The 22026-nt window shown below is 39.6% G+C and overlaps 1 protein-coding gene across 4 annotated transcripts in view; it reads right to left on the reverse strand.

The window, feature by feature from the left end:
- DLGAP5 (DLG associated protein 5) overlaps positions 1-21964 on the reverse strand; it is a 43557-nt gene extending 21593 nt beyond the window's left edge. For 2 of the 4 annotated variants that reach the window (XM_008957044.4, XM_055097610.2), the window contains exons 1-12: positions 21787-21929; positions 21393-21500; positions 19282-19520; positions 13897-14090; positions 12707-12769; positions 11549-11633; positions 11001-11123; positions 9974-10044; positions 7366-7640; positions 6210-6334; positions 5658-5784; positions 1028-1113 (exon numbers count right to left, since the gene is read on the reverse strand). In XM_008957044.4, coding sequence (XP_008955292.3) covers positions 1028-1113; positions 5658-5784; positions 6210-6334; positions 7366-7640; positions 9974-10044; positions 11001-11123; positions 11549-11633; positions 12707-12769; positions 13897-14090; positions 19282-19519 — 1387 coding nt within the window. In that variant the 5' untranslated portion in view covers position 19520; positions 21393-21500; positions 21787-21929. Of the gene's footprint in view, positions 1-1027; positions 1114-5657; positions 5785-6209; positions 6335-7365; positions 7641-9973; positions 10045-11000; positions 11124-11548; positions 11634-12706; positions 12770-13896; positions 14091-19281; positions 19521-21392; positions 21501-21786 lie in introns of all 4 variants that reach the window. The other 2 variants (XM_003831685.4, XM_003831686.4) reach the window with 1 other exon arrangement.
- Between the last annotated feature and the right edge of the window lie 62 nt (positions 21965-22026).

The following is a 22026-nucleotide window of genomic DNA, read 5'->3' on the forward strand; positions in this document are numbered from 1 at the left end:
AAAATATCTACCACAAAACTTTGTCATACAAATACTGAGTATTAACTATTTGCTTCAATTCCTGCTCAAAATTAACAATATTTTCTCATACATATTGCTATATACTAAATAGCATTCTACTTCTTGTTGTACTTTATAAGAACTCAACGTCAGCCGGTGTGGTGGCTCATGCCTGCGGGCGCGGTGGCTCATGCCTGCAATCCCAGCACTTTGGGAGGCCAAGGTGGGCAGCTCACCTGAGGTCAGGAGTTCGAGACCAGCCTGGCCAACATGGTGAAACCCCATCCCTACTAAAAATACAAAAATCAGCTGGGCCTGGTGGCAGGCACCTATAATCCCAGCCACTTGGGAGGCTGAGGCAGGAGAATCGCTTGAACCCAGGAGGCGGAGGTTGCAGGGAGCCGATATGGCGCCATTGCACTCCAGCCTGGGCAACAAGAGCAACACTCATCTTAAAATAATAATAATAATAATAAATAAATTAAAAAAAAACGAAACTCAACGTCAAACAACTCACTGCAAATAATTATCTAAGAAGGACTTCATACTGACAGCACATAATTTTTTCTAAACAGCTTCCCAAATAAATCAGATTAAGAAACTCTTCAGAAAATCTTTTCCATATTGATTTAGGTAATTTTCATTCAGAGTATATTTTTGTGTAAACAATATCAGATATCAATTGATATCACCCATAAAGTCATATTTAAAAAGCTAATAATATTCACTGTTACTTGCTTGGTTGGTTAGAAAAATGTCTAAGTCAAAGGGAACGACAGTCAATATTCTAATTACTTACATCTTTTAAGTTATATACCATTTTAGCACAGATGTTAGGGAACATATGTTGAGATATGAAAAACACTTGCTACTTTATTGTAGACATCAAGTTAAAAAAGAAAAAATTCTTGCTACTTTGAATGATAATGAAACAATAAAGTTAGGCAATGCTATATTTTTATGTTTCAGATAAATGTAACCATAGTAAAAGAAACAAAGCAAACAAAAAATACAAATGTTGCCTCACCATCATCTGGAATGTCCAATTCAAGTTTCCTGTCCCACTCGAGGCAATGTGAAGTTAATTTCTCAGTTTCTGACTGGAGGATATTTCTAAAATTATGACATACATTTCAGTTCTACAAGTGGTTTTTACACTAGTAGCTAAGTATTAGCATAACATCATGATACATAACATTAGGAAGTTATAAAAGGGAGCCACAATATTTTCCCAAAGTTGATACTGAATTATTTATAAACTGTGATATATTAAAATCCAAAAATACAAGTTGATACCCTTTGTATGTACATCCTTTTATACCTAAAACTTATGTGGCTGGATAATACCAAGAACCTACTTTTTAAGCTAACATTTCTAGTTTGTTCTGTTCTTTTTCAGAAGTTGATCAAAGTCAGACATTCCTAAATGTGCATCAGATTCTCAGCATTGTCTATGAAACTAAAGCCAACTCAACTGTCAAGAGTAAATTAAAGCTAAAAACTGTTAATCCCAGGATTATAGTGATGGGGCCTCACAGATCCTAATTATTAGGCTTTGCTTGCTTAAAGGTAGTGGTTCTCAACTGGGTCAATTTTGCCCCATTCTAGGGAACATTTGGTGGTGGTTGGAAATATTTTTGATTGTCATGACTGGAGGAGTGCTACTGGCCAGGGATGCTACAAAACATCCTACGATGTATAGGATATATACCCACAACAAGTATACAATCTAAAATGTCAATAATGCTAAGATTGAGAAACCCAGGCCTAAAAGAAGTTTAATTTGTGTCTATGGAAAAAGTATCCTAGCACGTAGAGAAACTGGAACCCTTGTATGCTGTTGATGGGAATGTAAAACGGCAAAGCCACTGTAGAAAACAGTATGGCAGCTCCTCAAAAAATTAAAAATAGACTTACCACACAACCCAGCAATTCTACTTCTGGGTATACACCCAAAATAATTTAGAGCAGGGTCTCAAAGGGGTATTTGTACACCCATGTTCATAGCTGTTCACAACAGTTAAAACATGGAAGCAACCCAAGTGTCCACTGACAGACAACGGGATAAGCAAAATGTGGTATATACATACAATGAAATATTATTCGGCCTTAAAAAGGAAAGTCTGACACATGCTACAATGAATGAACCTTGAGGACATTATGCTAAGTGAAATAAGCCAGTAAAACAAGACAAATACTACATAATTCTACTTAAATAAGATACTTAGCAGAGTCAAAATCAGAGACAGAAAGTAGAATGGTATTTGCCAGGGGCTAGGAGGGAATGGCTGAGGAATGGGGAGTTATTGTTTAGTAGGTACAGAGTTTCAGGCACCTACCACCACGCCCAGATAATTTTTTTATTTTTAGTAGAGATGGAGTTTCACCAAGTTGGCCAGGCTACTAGTCCTGAACTCCTGACCTCAGGTGATCTGCAAGCCTCAGCCTCCCAAAGTGCTGGGATTACAGGTGGGAGCCACCGAACCCGGCAGGTTTTGTTTCTTTAAAAAAAAAAAAAAAATTTAGGGCCAGACTCAGTGGCTCATGCCTGTAATTCCAGCCAGCACTTTGTGAGGCTGAGGCAGGCAGATCACTTGAGCCTAGGAGTTCCAGACCAGCCTGGGAAACATGGCGAAAACCAATCTCTGCTTAAAAAAAAAAAATACAAAAAAAAAAAAAATTAAAAGATAAATGAAAATCACCTAACATCAGTTTCCCTCCGCTGTATTAAGGTTATAAATATTTTAGTTTTGGTTTTAAATGTCTAGATATTAGTACAAAATTCTTTATTTTTATTTTTTTTTAAATACAAAATTCTTACGCTAGAAACAGACATAGTCCCAGCTCCTAAGGAGGCTGAGGTGGGAGGTCGGGAAGTCAAGGCTGCAGTGAGCCAAGATCGAGACACTGCACTCCAGCCTGGGTGACAGAGTGAGACCCTGTCTCAAAAAACAGAAACAAAAACAAAAAATTTGAGTTGTTCATATTCAATGACACAACATGACGATTAATAAGGAAGCAGAGGGTCGGGCACGGTGGCTCTCACCTGTAATACCAGCACTTTGGGAGGCTGAGGCAGGCGGATCACAAGGTCAGGAGTTCGAGACCAGCTTGACCAACATGGTGAAACCCCGTCTCTACTAAAAATATAAACATTAGCTGGGTGTGGTGGCACACGCCTGTAATCCAGGCTACTCAGGAGGCTGAGGCCTGAGAATTGCTTGAACCTGGGAGGCAGAGGTTGCAAAGAGCCAAGATCGTGCCATTGCACTCTGGCCTGGGCAACAGAGTGAGACTCCGTCTCAAAAAAAAAAAAAAAAAAAAAAAGAAGAGATAGCAGAAATGGTTTAGTTCTGACATTATCTAGTTAGGTAGATTGCTTAATATTTCAGTAACTCAGTGGAATGACACAATGGATTAGCTACCTCTAAAATCCCTTATAATTCTAAAACCCAGTGCTCTAAAAAAGAAATTAAGCTGGACATAGTGGCTCATGCCTGTAATCCTAACAGTATGGGAGGCTGAGGCAAAAGGATCGCTTGAGCCTGTGAGTTCGAGACCAGCTTGGGCAATATCATAAGACCCCGTCTCTACAAAAAACAAAACAAAACAAAACACACACACACCAAAATTAGCCACCCACTGGCAGGAGGATGGCTTGAGCTCAGGACAGAGAGGCTGCGGTGAGCTGAGATCACATCACTGTACTCCAGCCTGGGCAACAGAGTGCAACCATTTCAAAACAAAAGAAAAGAAAGAAATGAAGTCACTCTCAAAAAGTATATTTATAATAGAACAAATGAATAGTAAAACTATAATGAGATACTTACTTCTCATCTATTTGATTTGCAAACAGAATAGTGTGTATTGTATGATATTGTCTCTCTCTATAGATATATGTTGTCTCTCTCTCTCTCTATATATATATACATGTTGCAGGAAGTCAGGGACCCCAAATGGAGGGACTGGCTGAAGCCATGGCAGAAGAACGTGGATTGTGAAGATTTCATGGACATTTATTAGTTCCCCAAATTAATACTTTTGTAATTTCTTATGCCTGTCTTTACTGCAATCTCTAAATATAAATTGTAAAGATTTCATGGACACTTATCACTTCCCCAGTCAATACCCTTGTGATTTCCTATGCCTGTCTTTACTTTAATCTCTTAATCCTGTCAGCTGAGGAGGATGTATGTCACCTCAGGACCCTGTAATAACTGTATTAACTGCACAAATTGTACAGCATGTGTGTTTGAGCAATATGAAATGTGGGCACCTTGAAAAAACAGGATAACAGCGATTGTTCAGGGAATAAGAGAGATAACCTTAAACTCTGGCCGCTGGTGAGCCGGGCGGAACAGAGCCATATTTCTCTTCTTTCAAAAGCAAATGGGAGAAATATCACTGAATTCTTTTTCTCAGCAAGGAACATCCCTGAGAAAAAGAATGTGCACCTGGGGGTGGGTCTCTGAACTGGCCCCCCGGGCGTGGCCGTCTCTTACTGTCGAAACTGCAGGGGTGAAATAGACCCCAGTCTCCCATAGCACTCCCAGGCTTATTAGGAAGAGGAAATTCCCGCCTAATAAATTTTGGTCAGACTGGTTGATCTCAAAACCCTGTCTCCTGATAAGATGTTATCAATGACAATGGTGCCCGAAACTTCACTTAGCAATTTTAATTTCGCCCTGGTCCTGTGATCTCACCCTGCCTCCACTTGCCTTGTGATATTCTATTACCTTGTAAAGTACTTGATGTCTGTGACCCACACCTATTCGCACACTCCCTCCCCTTTTGAAAATCCCTAATAAAAACTTGCTGGTTTTTGCAGCTCGTGGGGCATCACGGAACCTACTGACATGTGATGTCTCCCCCGGATGCCCAGCTTTAAAATTTCTCTCTTTTTGTACTCTGTCCCTTTATTTCTCAAGCTGGCCGACGCTTAAGGAAAACAGAAAAGAACCTACGTGAATATCAGGGCAGATTCCCCGATATATATATGTATATAGATATATATATATTTTGAGATGGAGTCTCACTCTGTTGCCAGGCTGGAGTGCAGTGGTGCAATCTTGGCTAACTGCAACCTCCGTCTCCCAGGTTCAAGCAATTCTCCTGCCTCAGCCTCACGAGTAGCTGGGACTACAGGCGTGCACCACCACGCCCGGATAATTTTTACACTTTTAGTAGAGATGGGGTTTCGCCATGTTAGACAGGATGGTCTCGATTTCTTGACCTTGTGATCCACCCACCTCGGCCTCCCAAAGTGCTGGGATTACAGGCGTGAGCCACCGCGCCCAGCCTATTGTCTATATTTTTTAAAAAAGAAAAAAATGTACGTGTTGTATTTGTCTACATATGCATGAACTATCCATGGAAGTATTCACAAGAAATGAGTAACACTTGCCTTCATGAAAGGTTCAAACTATGTGGTTGGGTCACAGTGCTGAGAAGGAGTCTTCTCACTTGTACCTTTTCCTACCCTTTGAATTAGGAACCACATGAATGTACTAGTTATCAAAAAAATACTTAAAATTTAAACGTGAAAATCACCTAACATCAGTTTTCCCCCACTATATTAAGGTTAAAAATTTTTAGTTTTGGTTTTAAATGTCTAGATATTAATACAAAATTCTTACACTAGGAACACACAGACATACCTGAAATATGGCACACCATGGTGGGGCTGAGCAATTCGACCTTCATTTCTTTCAAGTGATGGGACTTCTTTTATTGGAAGGCCATTTAAATTTTTAGTAGTAGCTTCATTTTTATTTAAAACATGTTCTATAAATTAAAGAAAATCTTACATATAAATTTCAAAGCAACAATTCCTAAAATGACAGCCCCTAAAAAGACATTTAAAAAATCCTTTTCAATGTTTAATTTTAAAATTTTATTTCTGCCTCAATCACTTCACATTTTCTCTAAAGTAGCTCTCAATATTTTTTTCTTTAAATTTACATTTATTTCCCCTCTTCTGTCTGTATTCTTCATTCTAATTATCTCTTCAGATATCTTTACCCATGCTTTCCCGTCTTTTCTGACCCTGAGTTCACATCCCCAAATGATATGGTGAAAAAGAGCTCCAAACAAATCTGACAAGTAATAATCCAGAAAAGTAAAAATGTAATTACTATACCTGAAAGCAAAATATTTTTTGTATTAATAACATTATTCTAAAAAATGAATAAATTAATTAAATACTATACCTTCATGCCAAACAGTTAGAGGACCCAAAGAACATGGCAATTTATTTGAATCTTGCTGTATTGTCTTGGTAGAGTAAGTTTTACATTTTTGTGCCAAAATTTCTTTTGTTGCTTGAGACTCATCACTAAAAACAATAGCAAAAATATACTTCATGAAACATGAACTCCATATATCTAATATAAAGGGTTTCAAAATTGTGTCACTTGTAGATCTGGGCTAAAATAGAAATGTTTCTATTTTTTTAAAATGTGTATTCTGGAGGGGAGAAAATGTAAACACCTATAGTGTGAATGTCCATTTTTACTAATTAATTGTAATCAGATTCAAAGATTTTGAAGATTTCTTAATGGAACATAAACACTTAACAGTCTTAGATGCTGCTGAGCAGTTTTTAGTATATTTGCTGCCAGCCAGTCTTTGCAAAATGATCTTGCCTTTTCTTTTAAAGGTTCCAACTGATTTTTCCCTTGTTTTGCAAATTAATCATTTTTGTCTTCAGGGCCAGTTTTTCTAAATACTAAGCCAGAAGAAAATGAGGAAAAAGTCGTATCTGAGCTAAAGCAGTATAGCAATTTTCTTCTTTTGAAAAATGTATGTGTTATAATTAAGTCATTTATTAAAAACAAAAAAACCCAAATTGTATAGTGAAAATAACAATGCATAGGAAATATAAAAACTGTCAATTACATTATTGTACCTTCTGAAGAATTTTTTTTAAAGAAAAAATTGCATGATTCCTAATTAACCCAGTTCACTAATAATAACTTTTTAAGAGCATAGACCAAATATAAGAAAGACATTTGGCCGGGCGCGGTGGCTCACGCCTGTAATCCCAGCACTTTGGGAGGCCGAGGCGGGCGGATCACGAGGTCAGGAGATCGAGACCATCCTGGCTAACATGGTGAAACCCCGTCTCTACTAAAGATACAAAAAATTAGCTGGGCGTGGTGACGGGCGCCTGTAGTCCCAGCTACTTGAGAGGCTGAGGCAGAAGAATGGCGTGAACCTGGGAGGCGGAGCTTGCAGTGAGGGGAGATCACGCCACTGCACTCCAGCCTGGGCGACAGAGCGAACTCCGTCTGAAAAAAAAAAAAAAAAGAAAGGCATTTATTACCCATCTTAACAAGGGACTTATTATTAAGATCATATTCTTACACTTCTGTTTTTAAAGGAGTCCAGGTGTAACTGGGTGTCAAAAAAGCATTGGCACTTCTGGGAGTCATAGGTGTTACTTGATAGGTCTTCAGACCATCCAGTGGCTGAAACATAAAATCCTTAGGTGCGAAGGAATTCTTCCCTTTTATTTTTGCAGTATTTATCTCGCGTAAGTTTTCCATTTTTGATAAGACTCCATCTGGATCCATTCCACTTGTTGCATTAGTTTGTGAATTCAAAGTATTTTCTTCACTATCGACTTTACAAGAAATACCCTAGGATGTGAGTTAACAAAGTAGAGTAAGATTTCTCTCTTCTGAGGATATATTCAACCAATTTTTATAGGTCTGAAAATATGACAACAGAAATATATGTTCTATGTACATAATTTGAGAGACAAAAACAGATACAATTAAGTGTGTACATGGAATCAGAAGACCAGTTACGCTAAATCCATTGCTATTACCCGGGAATAGAATCTTTTTTTTTTTTTTTTTTTTTTTTTTGATACGTAGTAGCCCTCCGTCGCCCAGGCTGGAGTGCAGTAGCGCGATCTCGGCTCCCTGCAAGCTTCGGCTCCCTGCAAGCTCCGCCTCCCGGGTTCACGCCATTCTCCTGCCTCAGCCTCCCAAGTAGCTGGGACTACAGACGCCCGCCACCACGCCCGGCTAATTTTTTGTATTTTTAGTGGAGACGGGGTTTCGCTGTGTTAGCCAGGATGGTCTCAATCTCCTGACCTCGTCATCCGCCCGCCTAGGCCTCCCAAAGTGCTGGGATTACAGGCGGGAGCCACCACACCCACCCCGAACCAATTCTTATTTAAAGACTAACTAATACATTTTGGGTATTACAACAAATTAAAAGATAATGGAAAATTAATATGGAAAAACTTATTCAACAAATACGTATCTTTTTACTTAAATTATGTTGATAATTACGGCCAGGCACGGCGGCTCATGCCTGTAATCCCAGCACTTTGGGAGGCTGAGGCAGGCGGATCACAAGGTCGGGAGGATCACAAGGTCGGGAGATCGAGACCATCCTGGCTAACACAGCAAAACCCCGTCTTTACTAAAAATACAAAAAATTAGCGGGGCGTGGTGGCAGGCGCCTATAGTCCCAGCTACTTGGGAGGCTGAGGCAGGAGAATGGTGAGAAACCAGGAGGTGGAGCTTGCAGTGAGCCGAGATCGTGTCACTGCACTTCAGCCTGGGCGACAGAGCGAGACTCTGTCTAAAAAAAAAAATTATGTTGATAATTACAATGGTTTAAAATCAGAAATCTAACATTATGGAATGACTATCATTAAAGACCAAATTCTTAACTTAAATAACCTTAGATTATAAATAACCTTAACACAAGAGCAATACTTTCAATGTGACACAAAAGATTAACCATATAAAATACAAAGCATATTTACTATTTCAAGTCAATTTGTTACTTGGTATTTAAATAATTTCTAGAGGTTTCCAGGTTTCTGATTTTTAATAAGATATGAACTCAAACCCAGGTATTTCAACCTGGACAAGAGTTTAAGTGGTAACACTGTTGAAGCCAGCATGGCAGTCAAAGCAAAAACTAGTGATAATCCTTAAGGGTTAATCTTAAGGGGGGACCTATAAGGTCCAGCTGCTTTATCTGTGAAGATTCACTGTGTGTTTCCTTTCTTGATCTGTGTTTGATTTTTTACTAAGAATCTAGCCAGGTTACTTAATCTTCGGTACTTTTTTTAAATTAAGAAATTATACTGGCCAGGCGTGGTGGCTCACGCCTGTAATCCCAGCACTTTGGGAGGCCAAAGTAGGTGGATCACCTGAGGTCGGGAGTTCAAGACCAGCCTGGCCAACATGGTGAAACCTCGTCTCTACTAAAAATACAAAAATCAGATGGGCGTGGTGGCGCACGCCTGTAATCCCAACTACTCGGGAGGCTGAGGCAGGAGAATCACTTGAACCCGGGGAGCGGAAGGTGCAGTGAGCCAAGATCGCGCCATTGCACTCGAGCCTGGGCGACAGAGTGAGACTCTGTCTCAAAAAATAAAAGAAAATAAACTATACCATAGATTATAGGCCAAGGGGTTGGGTCCTCAAATGGGGCATCTTTTTTGAAGACCTTATTAGAAACCATGCTAGATGCAGGCAGAAATTTTAGTTTATTTAATTCTTACAACTACTCTATGCAGGTATTCCATGTTAGGAATAAGAAAACAAGCTCATAAACTACATAACTTGCCCAGGGTTATGCAGCTAATTGGAAGCAGAGAGAGTATTCAAACCCAGGCCTAAATGAATCCAAAGTCAATGCATTTCACCCCACTTCACCCTATGTCTTGGCTAATTCCCACATATAGGTTTCTCTCAGCTGTGTTTTTATTATTTTTCTCCATCTTCTAACAAAATTATGCTTTCTCTACCTATAAAGCTCTGAAAATAAGATACCTGAAAAACAACAAGAGTAAATCCTCTTGATGCTTTCTTATGGTTCAGGAAGTTTTAACACGCATGTAGGTTAACCTTTTGAAGCAGTTCTTTATGTTTAATTTCAACTTTATGAAAGTAGCAATGAGATTTTCAAAGCATCTAGAATTAAAAAGATGTTTATTCTCTACCTTGTCGGGTTTTGTTTCTACATTTTTGGCAGGTCTTCCTTTACTTGGCACCTTTCTTTCTGGTTCGTTTTCTAAAACAACAATAAAATATTTATTTTACTAGATAGAAATGCTACATGAAAATACTAGGTAACTTGGGAAAGGAAAAGAAGCAACAGTAGGAATATATGTCTTGAAGGATTTTTTTATTAAAAGCCATATTATAAAAAGGGTTATGGAATTTCCTGCCAAATACAAACCATCTCTTTTCAAAACCAGAGTGTTTTACCCTTTTCATCTGAATACCAAATACAGATTGAGTATCCCTCATCCAAAATGCTTGGGACCAGAGACATTTTAGATTCCAGATTTTGGAATATTTACATTATACTTACAGGTTCAGCATACTTGATACAAATATCTAAAATCTGAAATGCTCCAAGAGCATTTCCTTTGAGGATGACCTTTGAACTTCATGTCAATGCTCAGAATTTTGGATGTTTTGATTAGGGTTGCTCAGCCTGTACATATTTATTACAGACAATTAGAAAAATAACAGAAAACTACAAAGAACAATAATGACAAATCACCCAGGATTCCATTACTCAGCTGTCACTTCAGGGTATGGTTTTCCAGTCCTATGTCCACATATTCCCATAATGCTTTTTAGAACTGCGATCCTACTGTTCAGAGTTTGACCTGCTTTCCTTTGCCCACTTAATATATCATGAACCATGTCATTAAGTGTTCTTTAATAATATTATTCTTAATGGCTACATTGTATTGCACCAAATAAATGAACTGTGATTTACTCAGACCATTAATTTTTCACTTTGAAACACTGCTTATACTAATTAAGATCTTCAATGATTGGGCACCCATTGTGTGCTAACCAGATGTCAGGGCACAGAATCTATTTTCAGGTATTAGAATTTCCTGTTTCCTTGTCTCCTACTCAAAGAAGTACTTGTTGATTTTTGAAACGGAACACAAAAACCTCAAGGACCAAACATTCTAGTTCAGTCACTGATCAAGGAATAGTTCTCACCATTAGCAGCTCTTGTGACTGGCTTTTTTGCTGTGGTAGATGAGACTGTTCTGGGAACCTGCTTTGCTGCTTGAGTAGCTGATCGAGTCATTCTCAACGACGTGGGCATTACAGGCTGCACAACTGTGGGAAAAAAAAATAACTACATCAAATGTCCCTTGTAGTTATTAAATTATTGCTGTGAAGCCAGGCATGGTAGTGCATGCCTGTAGTCCCAGCTACTTGGGAGGCAGGAGGATTACTTCAGCCCAGGAGTTCGAAACCAGCCTAGGCAACATAGTGAGACCCCGTCTCTACAAAAAATATAAAAATCAGCTGGGCATGGTGGCAAGTCTGTAGTTGCAGCTACTCAGGAGGCTGAGGTGGGAGGATCATTTGAGCCCAGGAGGTGGAGGCTCCAGTGAGCTATGATTGTGCCACTGCACTCCAACCTGGGCAACAGAGCAAGACTCTGTCACAAACAAATTCCAGTTGACCTTCAAGACACTTAAAAAAAATTATGGCTGTGGTAGCCTCAGAGGATTTATAGTAATTGCTAATATTCCTACCTTTTTTCTCTTTGTCTGACACTTTCTTTTCAGAAGTTTGTCTTGGACCAGGTCGGATTGCTCGAACATCACTCTCGTTATCAATCTATTTAAGAGATTAGGTGCTATGTGATTTAATTGCATAATGAATCAGACCATCATATTTTTAATCTGTAAATTGATTCCTCATATGAAATCTGATCATTGTAAATGACCCAACAACAACAACAAAAAACTACCCCAAATAAAATGAGATAAAGAAAAGCTTTCCATTAAGCTTCCAAAAAAGCTTACATCCTTTTTCACAATCACAGAATTTGGAAAATGCTAATAACCCAAGCTATTAAAAACAGCTCACTATAACTTGCCTTCTGAAGGTCCTTAAACACTCCTAGACATGCTTTCACTTCAAGACCTTTTAATTTTGCCTAGAAAATACTTCTCCTGGATAAAAAGCGCTTTCCCATGGTTCTCTTCTCCACTTCCATAATGACTTCACTCAAAAGGCTTTCATCTCAGGGAGGCCTTCCTTAACTGCCCAATCAAAATTCTACCCCATGCCTATTTCTAGTACACCCTATCTCCCCTTTTTAAAATCTCTTCCATAATACTTATCATCTTCTGGCATATTATGTATTTTTTTTAAATGCCTTACATGTAAGTTCCACAAAGAGAATTTAGTTTATTATATCCCAAAGCCTACAACACCAGGAACATCATAGCAATGCAAAATATATATGCATACGTGGAACTTAGCTTCCTCACCTGATAAAGAGACATATTATTTCCCTTCTTGCCCACTTCACTTTGTTTTAGTAACCCTCCTAATATCTCTATTACAGTATTTTGAAGACCCGTAAGTTTATAACACCTACCCTGTGTGCTTTCCTCCCCATCTGCATTTCATGCAGGTAACTTGGAATGCATAATAGGAGCCCAGTAAACAAAACAAGAGTGTGACACAAAGACAGTTTGCCATGGATCTCATAAGGAATGTTGGAGCAAATATTTTAAGTGAAATTGCTCTACATCACCATACTAAAAACAGTGACTTTGGTACCTGTTAACTCTAGTAAATTAATCATTATGTTTGAATCTGATACTAGATTTAAAATGAATTTACTTACTAAAAAAGTGCAATTTATCATTTTAGTAACAATTATCTACTATCAACTATACCTTAGTCTGCTCCATTTGGTCTTTGGCCTTTGACCTTGTAATCCGTATAGAAGATGGAATAGCCTTAGAACAGTCAAAAGAAGATGAACTTAAAATATGAACTGGTAAAGGTTTACTTCCATATCTTATTACAAAATAAAGTTCCCATTTTAAAGTTAAATTTTATCCTTAATCTCTTATAGCAAAAAGATACTTAAATTCCTTTTTCTGGTTCTAGCTTGATTTAAATTAAGTTAGTAACTTCAAAAATTACTCACATTTCTCAGTGAGAAAGAAATTTCAAACCGTATTTTCCAGGTATTGGAATCATCATTAATATGAGCTTCTATCCTCTCTTAGTTCTCCTGCCTCTCTGACCAGTCCTCAGCCTGGTACCTGGCTTCTGCCTACCTAAAAGTGCTCTCTAGAGCCCACTTTTTCATAATTTTATATATCCTTATTGGAATGGTCTCATTTAGTCCTACAGCTTAAACACCCATCCATATTCCCAATATTATATCTTAAATCGACATCTTAGCACCAATTTCCATCCTTCTTTCCAAATTTTTACTAATATCTAGGTGGCCCACACAAGTTTAAGATTTTTAAAAAGGTTATTAACATGCACCCACTTAAGCTTGTTCCTTATCTTCCTTATCTCTTTTAGCAGCAGAGCTTCTCTCTGCTTTTTCAATTTCCTTTACCCCTCACCATCTACTTGGCCACCAGTCCTGTCAAATGCCTTTATTTAGATGTCTTACACCTATTTTTTCCTTTTAAAACCCACTGCCCCTTTCCATCTATTCTATTACAATAGTCTCACAATTGGTCTCCCTATCTATAAATGCTTCCCTTTCCAGACTAAAATCTTTAGGGCTATGGTATTTTCCTGAATTATTAATTTGACAACGGCACTACCCTTATTTATAAACTTCTCCTGATTCTGCATAACCTACAGGATAAACACCAAATCCTTTGCATAACATTGTTCAGCCTGATTCTACCAATTTTCCTAGTTTTATCCTATCTCAACTTACCTACAGCTATCTTAAGAGACCTGATTTTCATTCTTCTGAGCTACTATTATGTCATTCCCACCTTCTACCAACCAGTTAATAAAGAGACTAAGGGAAAGGGGTTAGTCACTTAATGTCTTGAAGAAAATACCAAATAAAAGAAACTATTCCTTTATATTAAGACACTAAATTTACCTTTTTTGGCTCAGCTTTCACAGCATTCTGGTTTGATAAAAGAAAACAAGGCATATCAGGTCTATAACGACCCACTTTAAATATTCCTCGTTTAGCTTTCTCTCTCTGTTCTTTCAATTTTTGAAGTTGCTTTTCTTCTTTGTATTTTTGGAGCATCTGTTTTCGTTGATCACCTAGAATAGTTTTCATTGCCCCTAGGCAGAAAAAAAACCAAAACCACACAGTATATAAAACATTTCAGATGAAAAGTTATGCAAATGTATAAACAATTATTTTTGTGTCATTTCAACTGCTGCTAAAAAATGCTTTCAGGCCAGGCACGGTGGCTCACGCCTGTAATCCCAGCACTTTGGGAGGCTGAGGAGGGCGGATCATCTGAGGTCAGGAGTTTGAGACCAGCCTGGCCAACGTGGTGAAATCCCGTCTCTACTAAAAATTCAAAAATTAGCTGGGTGTGGTGGCGGTCACCTGTAATCCCAGCTATTCAGGAGGTTGAGGTAGGAGAATTGCTTGAACCCAGGAGATGGAGGTTGCAGTGAGCCAAGATTGCGCCCCTGCACTCTAGCCTAAGCAACAGAGCAAGACTCCGTCTCAAGAAAAAAAAAAAAGCTTTCAATAAGCCAGGCACAGTAACACACCTGTAGTCCCATCTACTGGGAAGGCTGAGGTGGAAGGATCATTTGAGCCCAGGAGTTCAAGTTCAGCTTGAGTAACAAAGCAAGACCTCTCCGCACAAAGGGAAATGCTTTTAATATTTCTTGTTAATTCTTTAGCACTCTAACCACAAGTTATTTCAACCCCTAGTCTTTTAAAATTTGTATTCATTTTGCCTTCATGTGTTCAAATATTAACTGCTTGCTATGTAATAGGCATTTATTACTTCACTTTTAAATTAATTAACTTGTATGATAGCCAGCATCCAAGCTGCCCTCTACTGATCCTCACTTCCTGGTAGTCTTGCCCTGTGTCATCCCCTCTCACACTGAATAGGGCTGACTTGTGTGACCAAGAGAGTATTACAGGAATAATGGAATATGACTTCTAAAACTAGGGTAGTGTTTGCCTTGCTCTCTCTTGAAGCGTCGCTTGCTCTGGGAGAAGCCAGGTGCCATGTGGGGCCTTAAGAAGACTCAAGCAGTCCTATGGAGATGTCCACATGACAAAGAACTACAGCCTCCTTCCAAAAGCCAGCATCAACTTGCTGTTCATGTGAGTCAGTCATCTTGGAGGCAGATCCTCCAGTCTCAGTTAAGGCTTCAGATATATCTCTGGATGACATCTTGGCTGCTATCTTCAGAATCACCCAGCTCAGCCATACCCAAGTTCCTGACCCACAAAAATTGTATGAAATAATCAATGTTTATTGTTTTAAGCTGCTAAGTTTTGGGATAACTAATACAATTATAGGTGCTATTTATTATAATAGATGTACTCTATTTCTTCTCACCTACTCAAGGACATTCTTCCAGCAACTTATCCTCTTACTCATCTATTTTTTCCTCTACTGAATTGTTGCCATTATGAAGTTACAAACATGCGGTAATTTCTCCCAACCTACATCCTCATCTAGCACTTATTTTTCTAGTCCCATTTAAGGCAAAATTCTTCAAGAGAGTTACCTGTATCTCTACTATCAACACTTTTATTTATTTATTTATTTGAGGCAGAGTCTCGCACTGTCGACTTGGCTGGAATGCAGCAGCGTGATCTCGGCTCAATGCATCCTCGGCCTCCCGGGTTCAAGCGATTCTCCTGCCTCAGCCTCCCGAGTAGCTGGGATTACAGGCGCCCACCACCATGCCCAACTAATTTTTTGTATTTTTAGTAGAGACGGAGTTTCACCATTTTGGCCAGGGTGGTCTCGAACTCCTGACCTCATGATTCACCCACCTCGGCCTCCCAAAGTGCTGGGATTACAGGTGTGAGCCACCATGCCTGGCCTTTTTTGAGACAGAGTCTCACTCTGTCGCCCAGGTTGGAGTGCAGTGGCGCAATCTTGGCTCACTGCAACCTCCACCTCCTGAGTTCAAGCAATTCTGCCTCAGCCTCCCTAGTAGCTAGGATTACAAGCATGCGCCACTTCGCCTGGCTAATTTTTGTATTTTGAGTAGAGATGGGGTTTCACCATGTTGGACAGGCTGGTCTTGAACTCCTGACCTCAGGTGATCCACCCACCTTGGCATCCCAAAGTGCTGGAATTACAGGTGTGAGCCACCAAGCCCAGCCTATTTCCAACACTCTTTACATTCCCTCTCTTTTCAAAATTATGAAAAACTTCTAATATACACACAATTATAATGAACCCCATATACCTATTACCAAGATTCAATAATTATGAACATTTTGCTGCAGTTGTTTAAAACAAATTATGCTTAGAAGATTTCATCTCTAAATACTTTAGTATATACTTCTAAAAAATAAAGACATTTCTGGAAGGGTGCGATAGCTCACGCCTGTACTCCTAGCACTTTGGGAGACTGAGGTGGGCGGTTCATCTGAGGTTGGGAGTTTGAGACCAGCCTGACCAACATGGAGAAACCCTGTCTCTACTAAAAATACAAAATTAGCCAGGCGTGGTGGTGCATGCCTGTAATCCCAGCTACTCAGGAAGGCTGAGGCAGGAGAATCACTTGAACCCGGGAGGCAGAGGTTGCGGTGACCCGAGATCGTGCCATTGCACTCCAGCCTGGGCAAGAAGAGCAAAACTCCGTCTCAAAAAATAAAAATAAAATAAAATAAAATAAAGACATTTCCTTTCATAGCCACGATATCATCATCACACTTAACAAAATCAGCAGTAATTCCTTGTTATCTATTACAGGGTCCAGATTTAAACGTCTCTATTTGTTTCAAAGAGGTCTTTTAAACCATCTATTTACTTAAATCAAGAACCAAGTAAAAGCAACACGTTTTATTTGAATGTCTTTTTAAATCTCTTCATCTAAAACAGATCCTCCTCCCCACTCTTCTTTTCATGCCATTGTCTTACTGACAAAAGGTAGTCAGTTTTCCTATTGATGTCTTTGCAAGCTGTATTTGTTTATTTACTCATTCCTCCAGGCTCCATGTTTTCTATAGACTACAAATTATATCTAAGGGTTTGATTATACTCATCCATTCCAATCTGACTTTCACTCCCTGAACCTCACTCCACCAAAACTATTCAAGATCACCAGTGACCTCCACACTGGTGAAGTCCAAATTCTCACCTCTATTATACTTGATCTAACAAGCAGTACTGACTAACATAGTTAATCAGTCTCTCCTCGATATGCACTTTTCTACTCGGTTTCTAGGATAGCACGTTCTTCTGGTTATCCTCTTACATTACTTTGCATTGTTCCTTGGTTCTTTACTAGTTTTCCCTTGTCTTTTTTTTTGAGACGGAGTCTCACTTTGTTGCCCAGGCTGGAGTGCAGTGATGTGATTGGCTCACTGCAACCTCCACCTCCTGGGTTCAGATGATTCTCCTGCCTCAGCCTCCCAAGTAGCTGGGACTACAGGCGCACGCCACACCCAGCTGATTTTTGTATTTTTAGTAGAGATGGGGTTTCACCATGTTGGCCAGAATGGTCTTGATCTCTTGAACTCGTGATCCACCCACCTTAGCCTGGGGTACTGGGATTATAGGTATGAGCCACCGCATCTGGCCCCTTGTCTTTTAATACTTTAGTATCAACTAAGTTATTGCAGTAGTCTACTTACTGCTCTCCCTGATGTCGTACATACTACCCTATAATCTATTCTCAACACAGCAGCCAAAGTGATCCTTTTTTTTTTTTTTTTTGAGATGGAGTCTCGCTCTGTTGCCCAGGCTGGTGTACAATAGCGTGATCTCAGCTCACTGCAACGTCCACCTCCTGGGTTCAAGCAATTCTCCTGCCTCAGCCTCCTGAGTAGGTGGGATTACAGGTGCGTGTCACCACACCCAGCTAATTTTTTTATTTTTAGTAGAGATGGGGTTTCACCATGTTGGTCAGGCTGGTCTCAAACTCTTGACCTCGCCATCCACCCGCCTTGGCCTCCCAAAGTGCTGGGATTACAGGCATGAGCCACTGTGCCCAACCTGATCCTTTTCTTTTTTTTTTTTTAGGGGACAGGATCTCCATGTGTGGCCGAGGCCAGAGTGCAGTGACTTTTCACAGGCACCATTGTAGCACACTGAAGCTTCAAACTCCTGAGCTCAAGATTTCCTGCCTCAGCCTCTGGAGTAGCTAGGGCTACAGGCCTGACTCCAAAGTGATCCTTTTAAAACATGAATCAGATTACATAAACACCCATTAATGGCCTCTCATTTCAGAGTAAAAGCCAATGTCCTTATAATGATGGTCCTTAGGATTCTATGTAATCTATCTCCCTTGCTCATTCTTTTCTACCCAGTTACCTACTTGCATTCACTAAAACATATCAGGCACACTCCTACCTCTAAGCCTTTGCAAATGGGAAATAAAGGATATTTTAATAGCATACTGAGATAGTTAGACTTTAATTTGAAAGATTTTTGGTTAAGAAATGGAGCATTTGAGAGGACAAGATGAGAAAGGAACCACCCTTTCTCAGATAAAAAATGTTTGGTTCTTTCTGCCATTCCCTATTTATCCTAGCATTATTTAAATGCCATCTAGCTCCTAACGCCTACTATATGAACACAACAAATAGGAGTAGGGTGACTCCTGACTAAACACAAGTCATTTCTCAGTTTGCTTTCTCTTTTCTGTAGCATCCTTTGCCTTCTAAGATGCTCTATTTTCATCTTTTTCTGAGATTATTCCTTTCTTCTTTAGTTGGTTCTTTCCATCCTAATGGTCCCAATCCTTCTGGGCAAACTGCAAGGATGAATTCTTTGCTCTTTTCTTACTAATGTTTCCATTGACAAAGTACTCTCATTTCATGGATTCTTTAATTATTCTATTTTTACATTTCTTATCGATTTATCTTGTCAACACTTATCCTACCCAAGCTCCATAAGAACTTTAGGATTTCTATGAAGCAATATAGATAATAAAGTGTTATAATACTCCACAGGTAAAGGCTTTTGCCTTAAAGACAGTAGTTAGTTGTAGATAACAGGTTATTAAGGGGCCAGGCGCGGTGGCTCACACCTGTAATCCCCACACTTTGGGAGGCTGAGGCAAGATAATTCCTTGAGCCCAGGAATTTGAGGTTACAGTGAGTACACCACTGCACTCCCGCCTGGGTGACACAGTGAGACCCTGTCTCTTGTAATTTAAAAAAAAAAAAAAAAGGAAAAAGACCAAAAAGGAAAGTTATTTATAGAATGGTATTTCAAAACTCTTCTGGCCAGAGTTTTTTACTCACACAGGCATTAAACCAACTATTATTCACTCTTCAAAGTACTTAAAATTACAACAGACCTTTACTTACTTGGCTTAACATTGGTCTTTTCTGGAACAAGCTCTTGAGATGTCTCATCTAATTCAACAAGAATTCTACCTTCCAAGGTTGGAATGTTTACATCTTTCAAACCAAAGTGTCTATTTCGTTCGTATTCCTTATGTCTATTTTCTTTCTGAGACAGTGATTTCCTATGAGCAATTTTAGTTCTAATCATTTCAGTACTTATATCCTTCCTGTGTCGACTGGCAAAATGTGATGAAGACATCCTGTCAAGGAAAAGGACAAAACCCAACTTACATGAATTTTCATTATTTAAAAAATTAAGATTACAGTTCATTTCCTGTCCCACTTCAGGGCCTTCTGAAATAAAAATATAAAATGTGTAATGAAATAAATATGTAACACTGAAAAGTGAGAAGAAGATTATCAGAGAATAAGAAGCTACCTATTTGGGGGTTTTAAATAGGAACTTGCTTGACCAGTGAAGAGAAAGCCAGTAAGTGATAGTCCAGAATAAAAGAGGCTCTGGGCTTACCACAGAGAACACTGCAAAAAGAAAAGCGTGAAATAAAGGTGAAAATAGGTTAAGTGAAGGACCATGTACACAAGGGTTTCCTTACCCATGATGAGGAATGCAGGTAGTCTAACATTTCTTCTAAAGCCAAAAGAAAACCAAAAACAAACAAAAACCCCACACCAGGTACCTATTAGTCATATAGGGATAATCAATAGGCAACCGGATACAGATAGAGTTGGATAGAGAGGCACAGGGCAAAGTATGTGGAAAGGAACAAGGAGCTTCCATGCTCTCTCAGGTAGCACCACTGTTTAGGAACCTTCATGTATTCACCTAAGAAGCTCTCCAAACACAGGTGTTTTTTTTGGTTTTTATGGCAGCTTCATTACATAAGCATGAGTGATTAAATCATTGACCACTGGTGATCAAGTCAACCTTCAGTTCCTCTTCCCTCCCCAGAGGTTGTGAGGTGGGGCTGAAAATGCCAACTCTCTAATACTGCCTTGGTCTGTCTAGTGACCAGCCCCAATCCTGAAGCTATTTAGAGGCATCCAGCTATCAGTCAATCATTAGCATACAAAAAGGTACCACTTTGAAGACTCCAAGGATTTTAGTAGTTGTTTGCCAGAAAACAGAACAAGACCCTATAATTCACAATAACCCTATCAGTTTGCTCCATTATTTTCATCCATACAAGAAATCATACAGTTTAGGCCGGCACGGTGGCTTAGGCCTGTAATCCTACCACTTCGGGAGGTCGAGGCAGGACTGCTTGAGCCCAGGAGTTTGAGACCAGCCTGGGCAACATAACACGACTCCGTCTCTATACATTTTAAAAAAGAAAAGCCATGCACACACACACACACGCACGAAATCATATAGTTTAATTGGCACATGCCTTTTTCTTGGAAAGATCTTTGAGAATGTATTCAAGCAAAACAAAAGAGGACAATAAAGACGACGTCAGTAGATCCAACTGGGGAGAACAAAGAAAATTAGAAAGTTTGAGGAGGTCACCTGTGTAGCTGGTATAGAGAACTACCAAGCCAAACTGGAGAAAGGATACTGATTCTCAGAAGTCTTGGCAGTTAAAAAACAAAAACAAAAAAAGGTAAGGGGGAGGCTCTGTGATAGACACACTATGGTATATTCTTCAACAAGAATGAACTAAATCCACTAGAAAACTCCAGATAATAGAAAAATTGGCACAAGTAATGCAATACATTGTTACATGATTCTAAGCAATCAACAAAATATAAAAAACGAGAATCTGTCTGACCTGCATGCTAATAACATTCTCCTCTAAGACCCAAGGAAAGTGACAATGGACTGTGCTTTTCATAAAGAACTGTCTTCTACTATTTATCTCCTGCAATATTAATTCGCTAAAGATTGAAGAAAAATTAAGACTTATGTATTAAATACAGGATAGCACTATCCACAGCAAGAGAAAGAGCGAGCGAGGACAACATTAAAGGTACAATTATCAGAATAACCCTGAAAGGTAGTTAACGATTATCGCTCTCATACAGATGAGGTCAATTAACTGCTCACATTAGCGTATCTAAAAGGTGGTGAAGCTGGGATCCCAAGCCAGGCAGCCCTGGCTCTTCACACACACCTAAATTTTGTTTGGCTGAGTGGCGTTTCCTCCAGCTTGAAAGTCCAGAATGCGTTAATCTTGCTTGACTAGAGGTTCTCAACCGGGCGTTTTTAGTTGCCATGGGACCTGGGAAGAGCTAAGGGAATTTAATGTCGGAGCTAGTGAAGAACAGTTTCACCCCAAAGGTCAATTACGCCCCGGTGGTGAAACGCTGACTATTACAGAGGTCACGGCAAACATATGGACTCTTCTAAAGGCTCGCATTATCAGCTTCGGGAAGGGCAGGTAACACGGTCCTAAAGGAGCCTGCCTCTGACTTGCTCCCGCTCGCAGCCCCCGGTCCTCAGACCCTTCTAGACCTTCAACGGAAGCGGGCCAGTGTTCTCCGTCCAGCTCTCCAGCACCCACCTACCTGAGCCACCTTCTAGCGTGAAACCTCAACCAAACAAAAAGTAAAGAACACTCGGTCTGGACGACCACCGCCGACTCCGAAGCAGGAACCCTCACAACCCGAGCCTCCACGAAATTCAAACTTGCCGCACCGAGCCGCTGATTGGAGGGGCTTTAACCAACACTTCCGGGAAAGATCCCACCCCTTCCACTCAACGAGGCTTGCGATTGGTTTGCTCCGTGCGACATTTGAATTGATTGA

This window comes from Pan paniscus, chromosome 15 (assembly GCF_029289425.2).
Source record: "Pan paniscus chromosome 15, NHGRI_mPanPan1-v2.0_pri, whole genome shotgun sequence".
Taxonomy (NCBI): domain Eukaryota; kingdom Metazoa; phylum Chordata; class Mammalia; order Primates; family Hominidae; genus Pan; species Pan paniscus.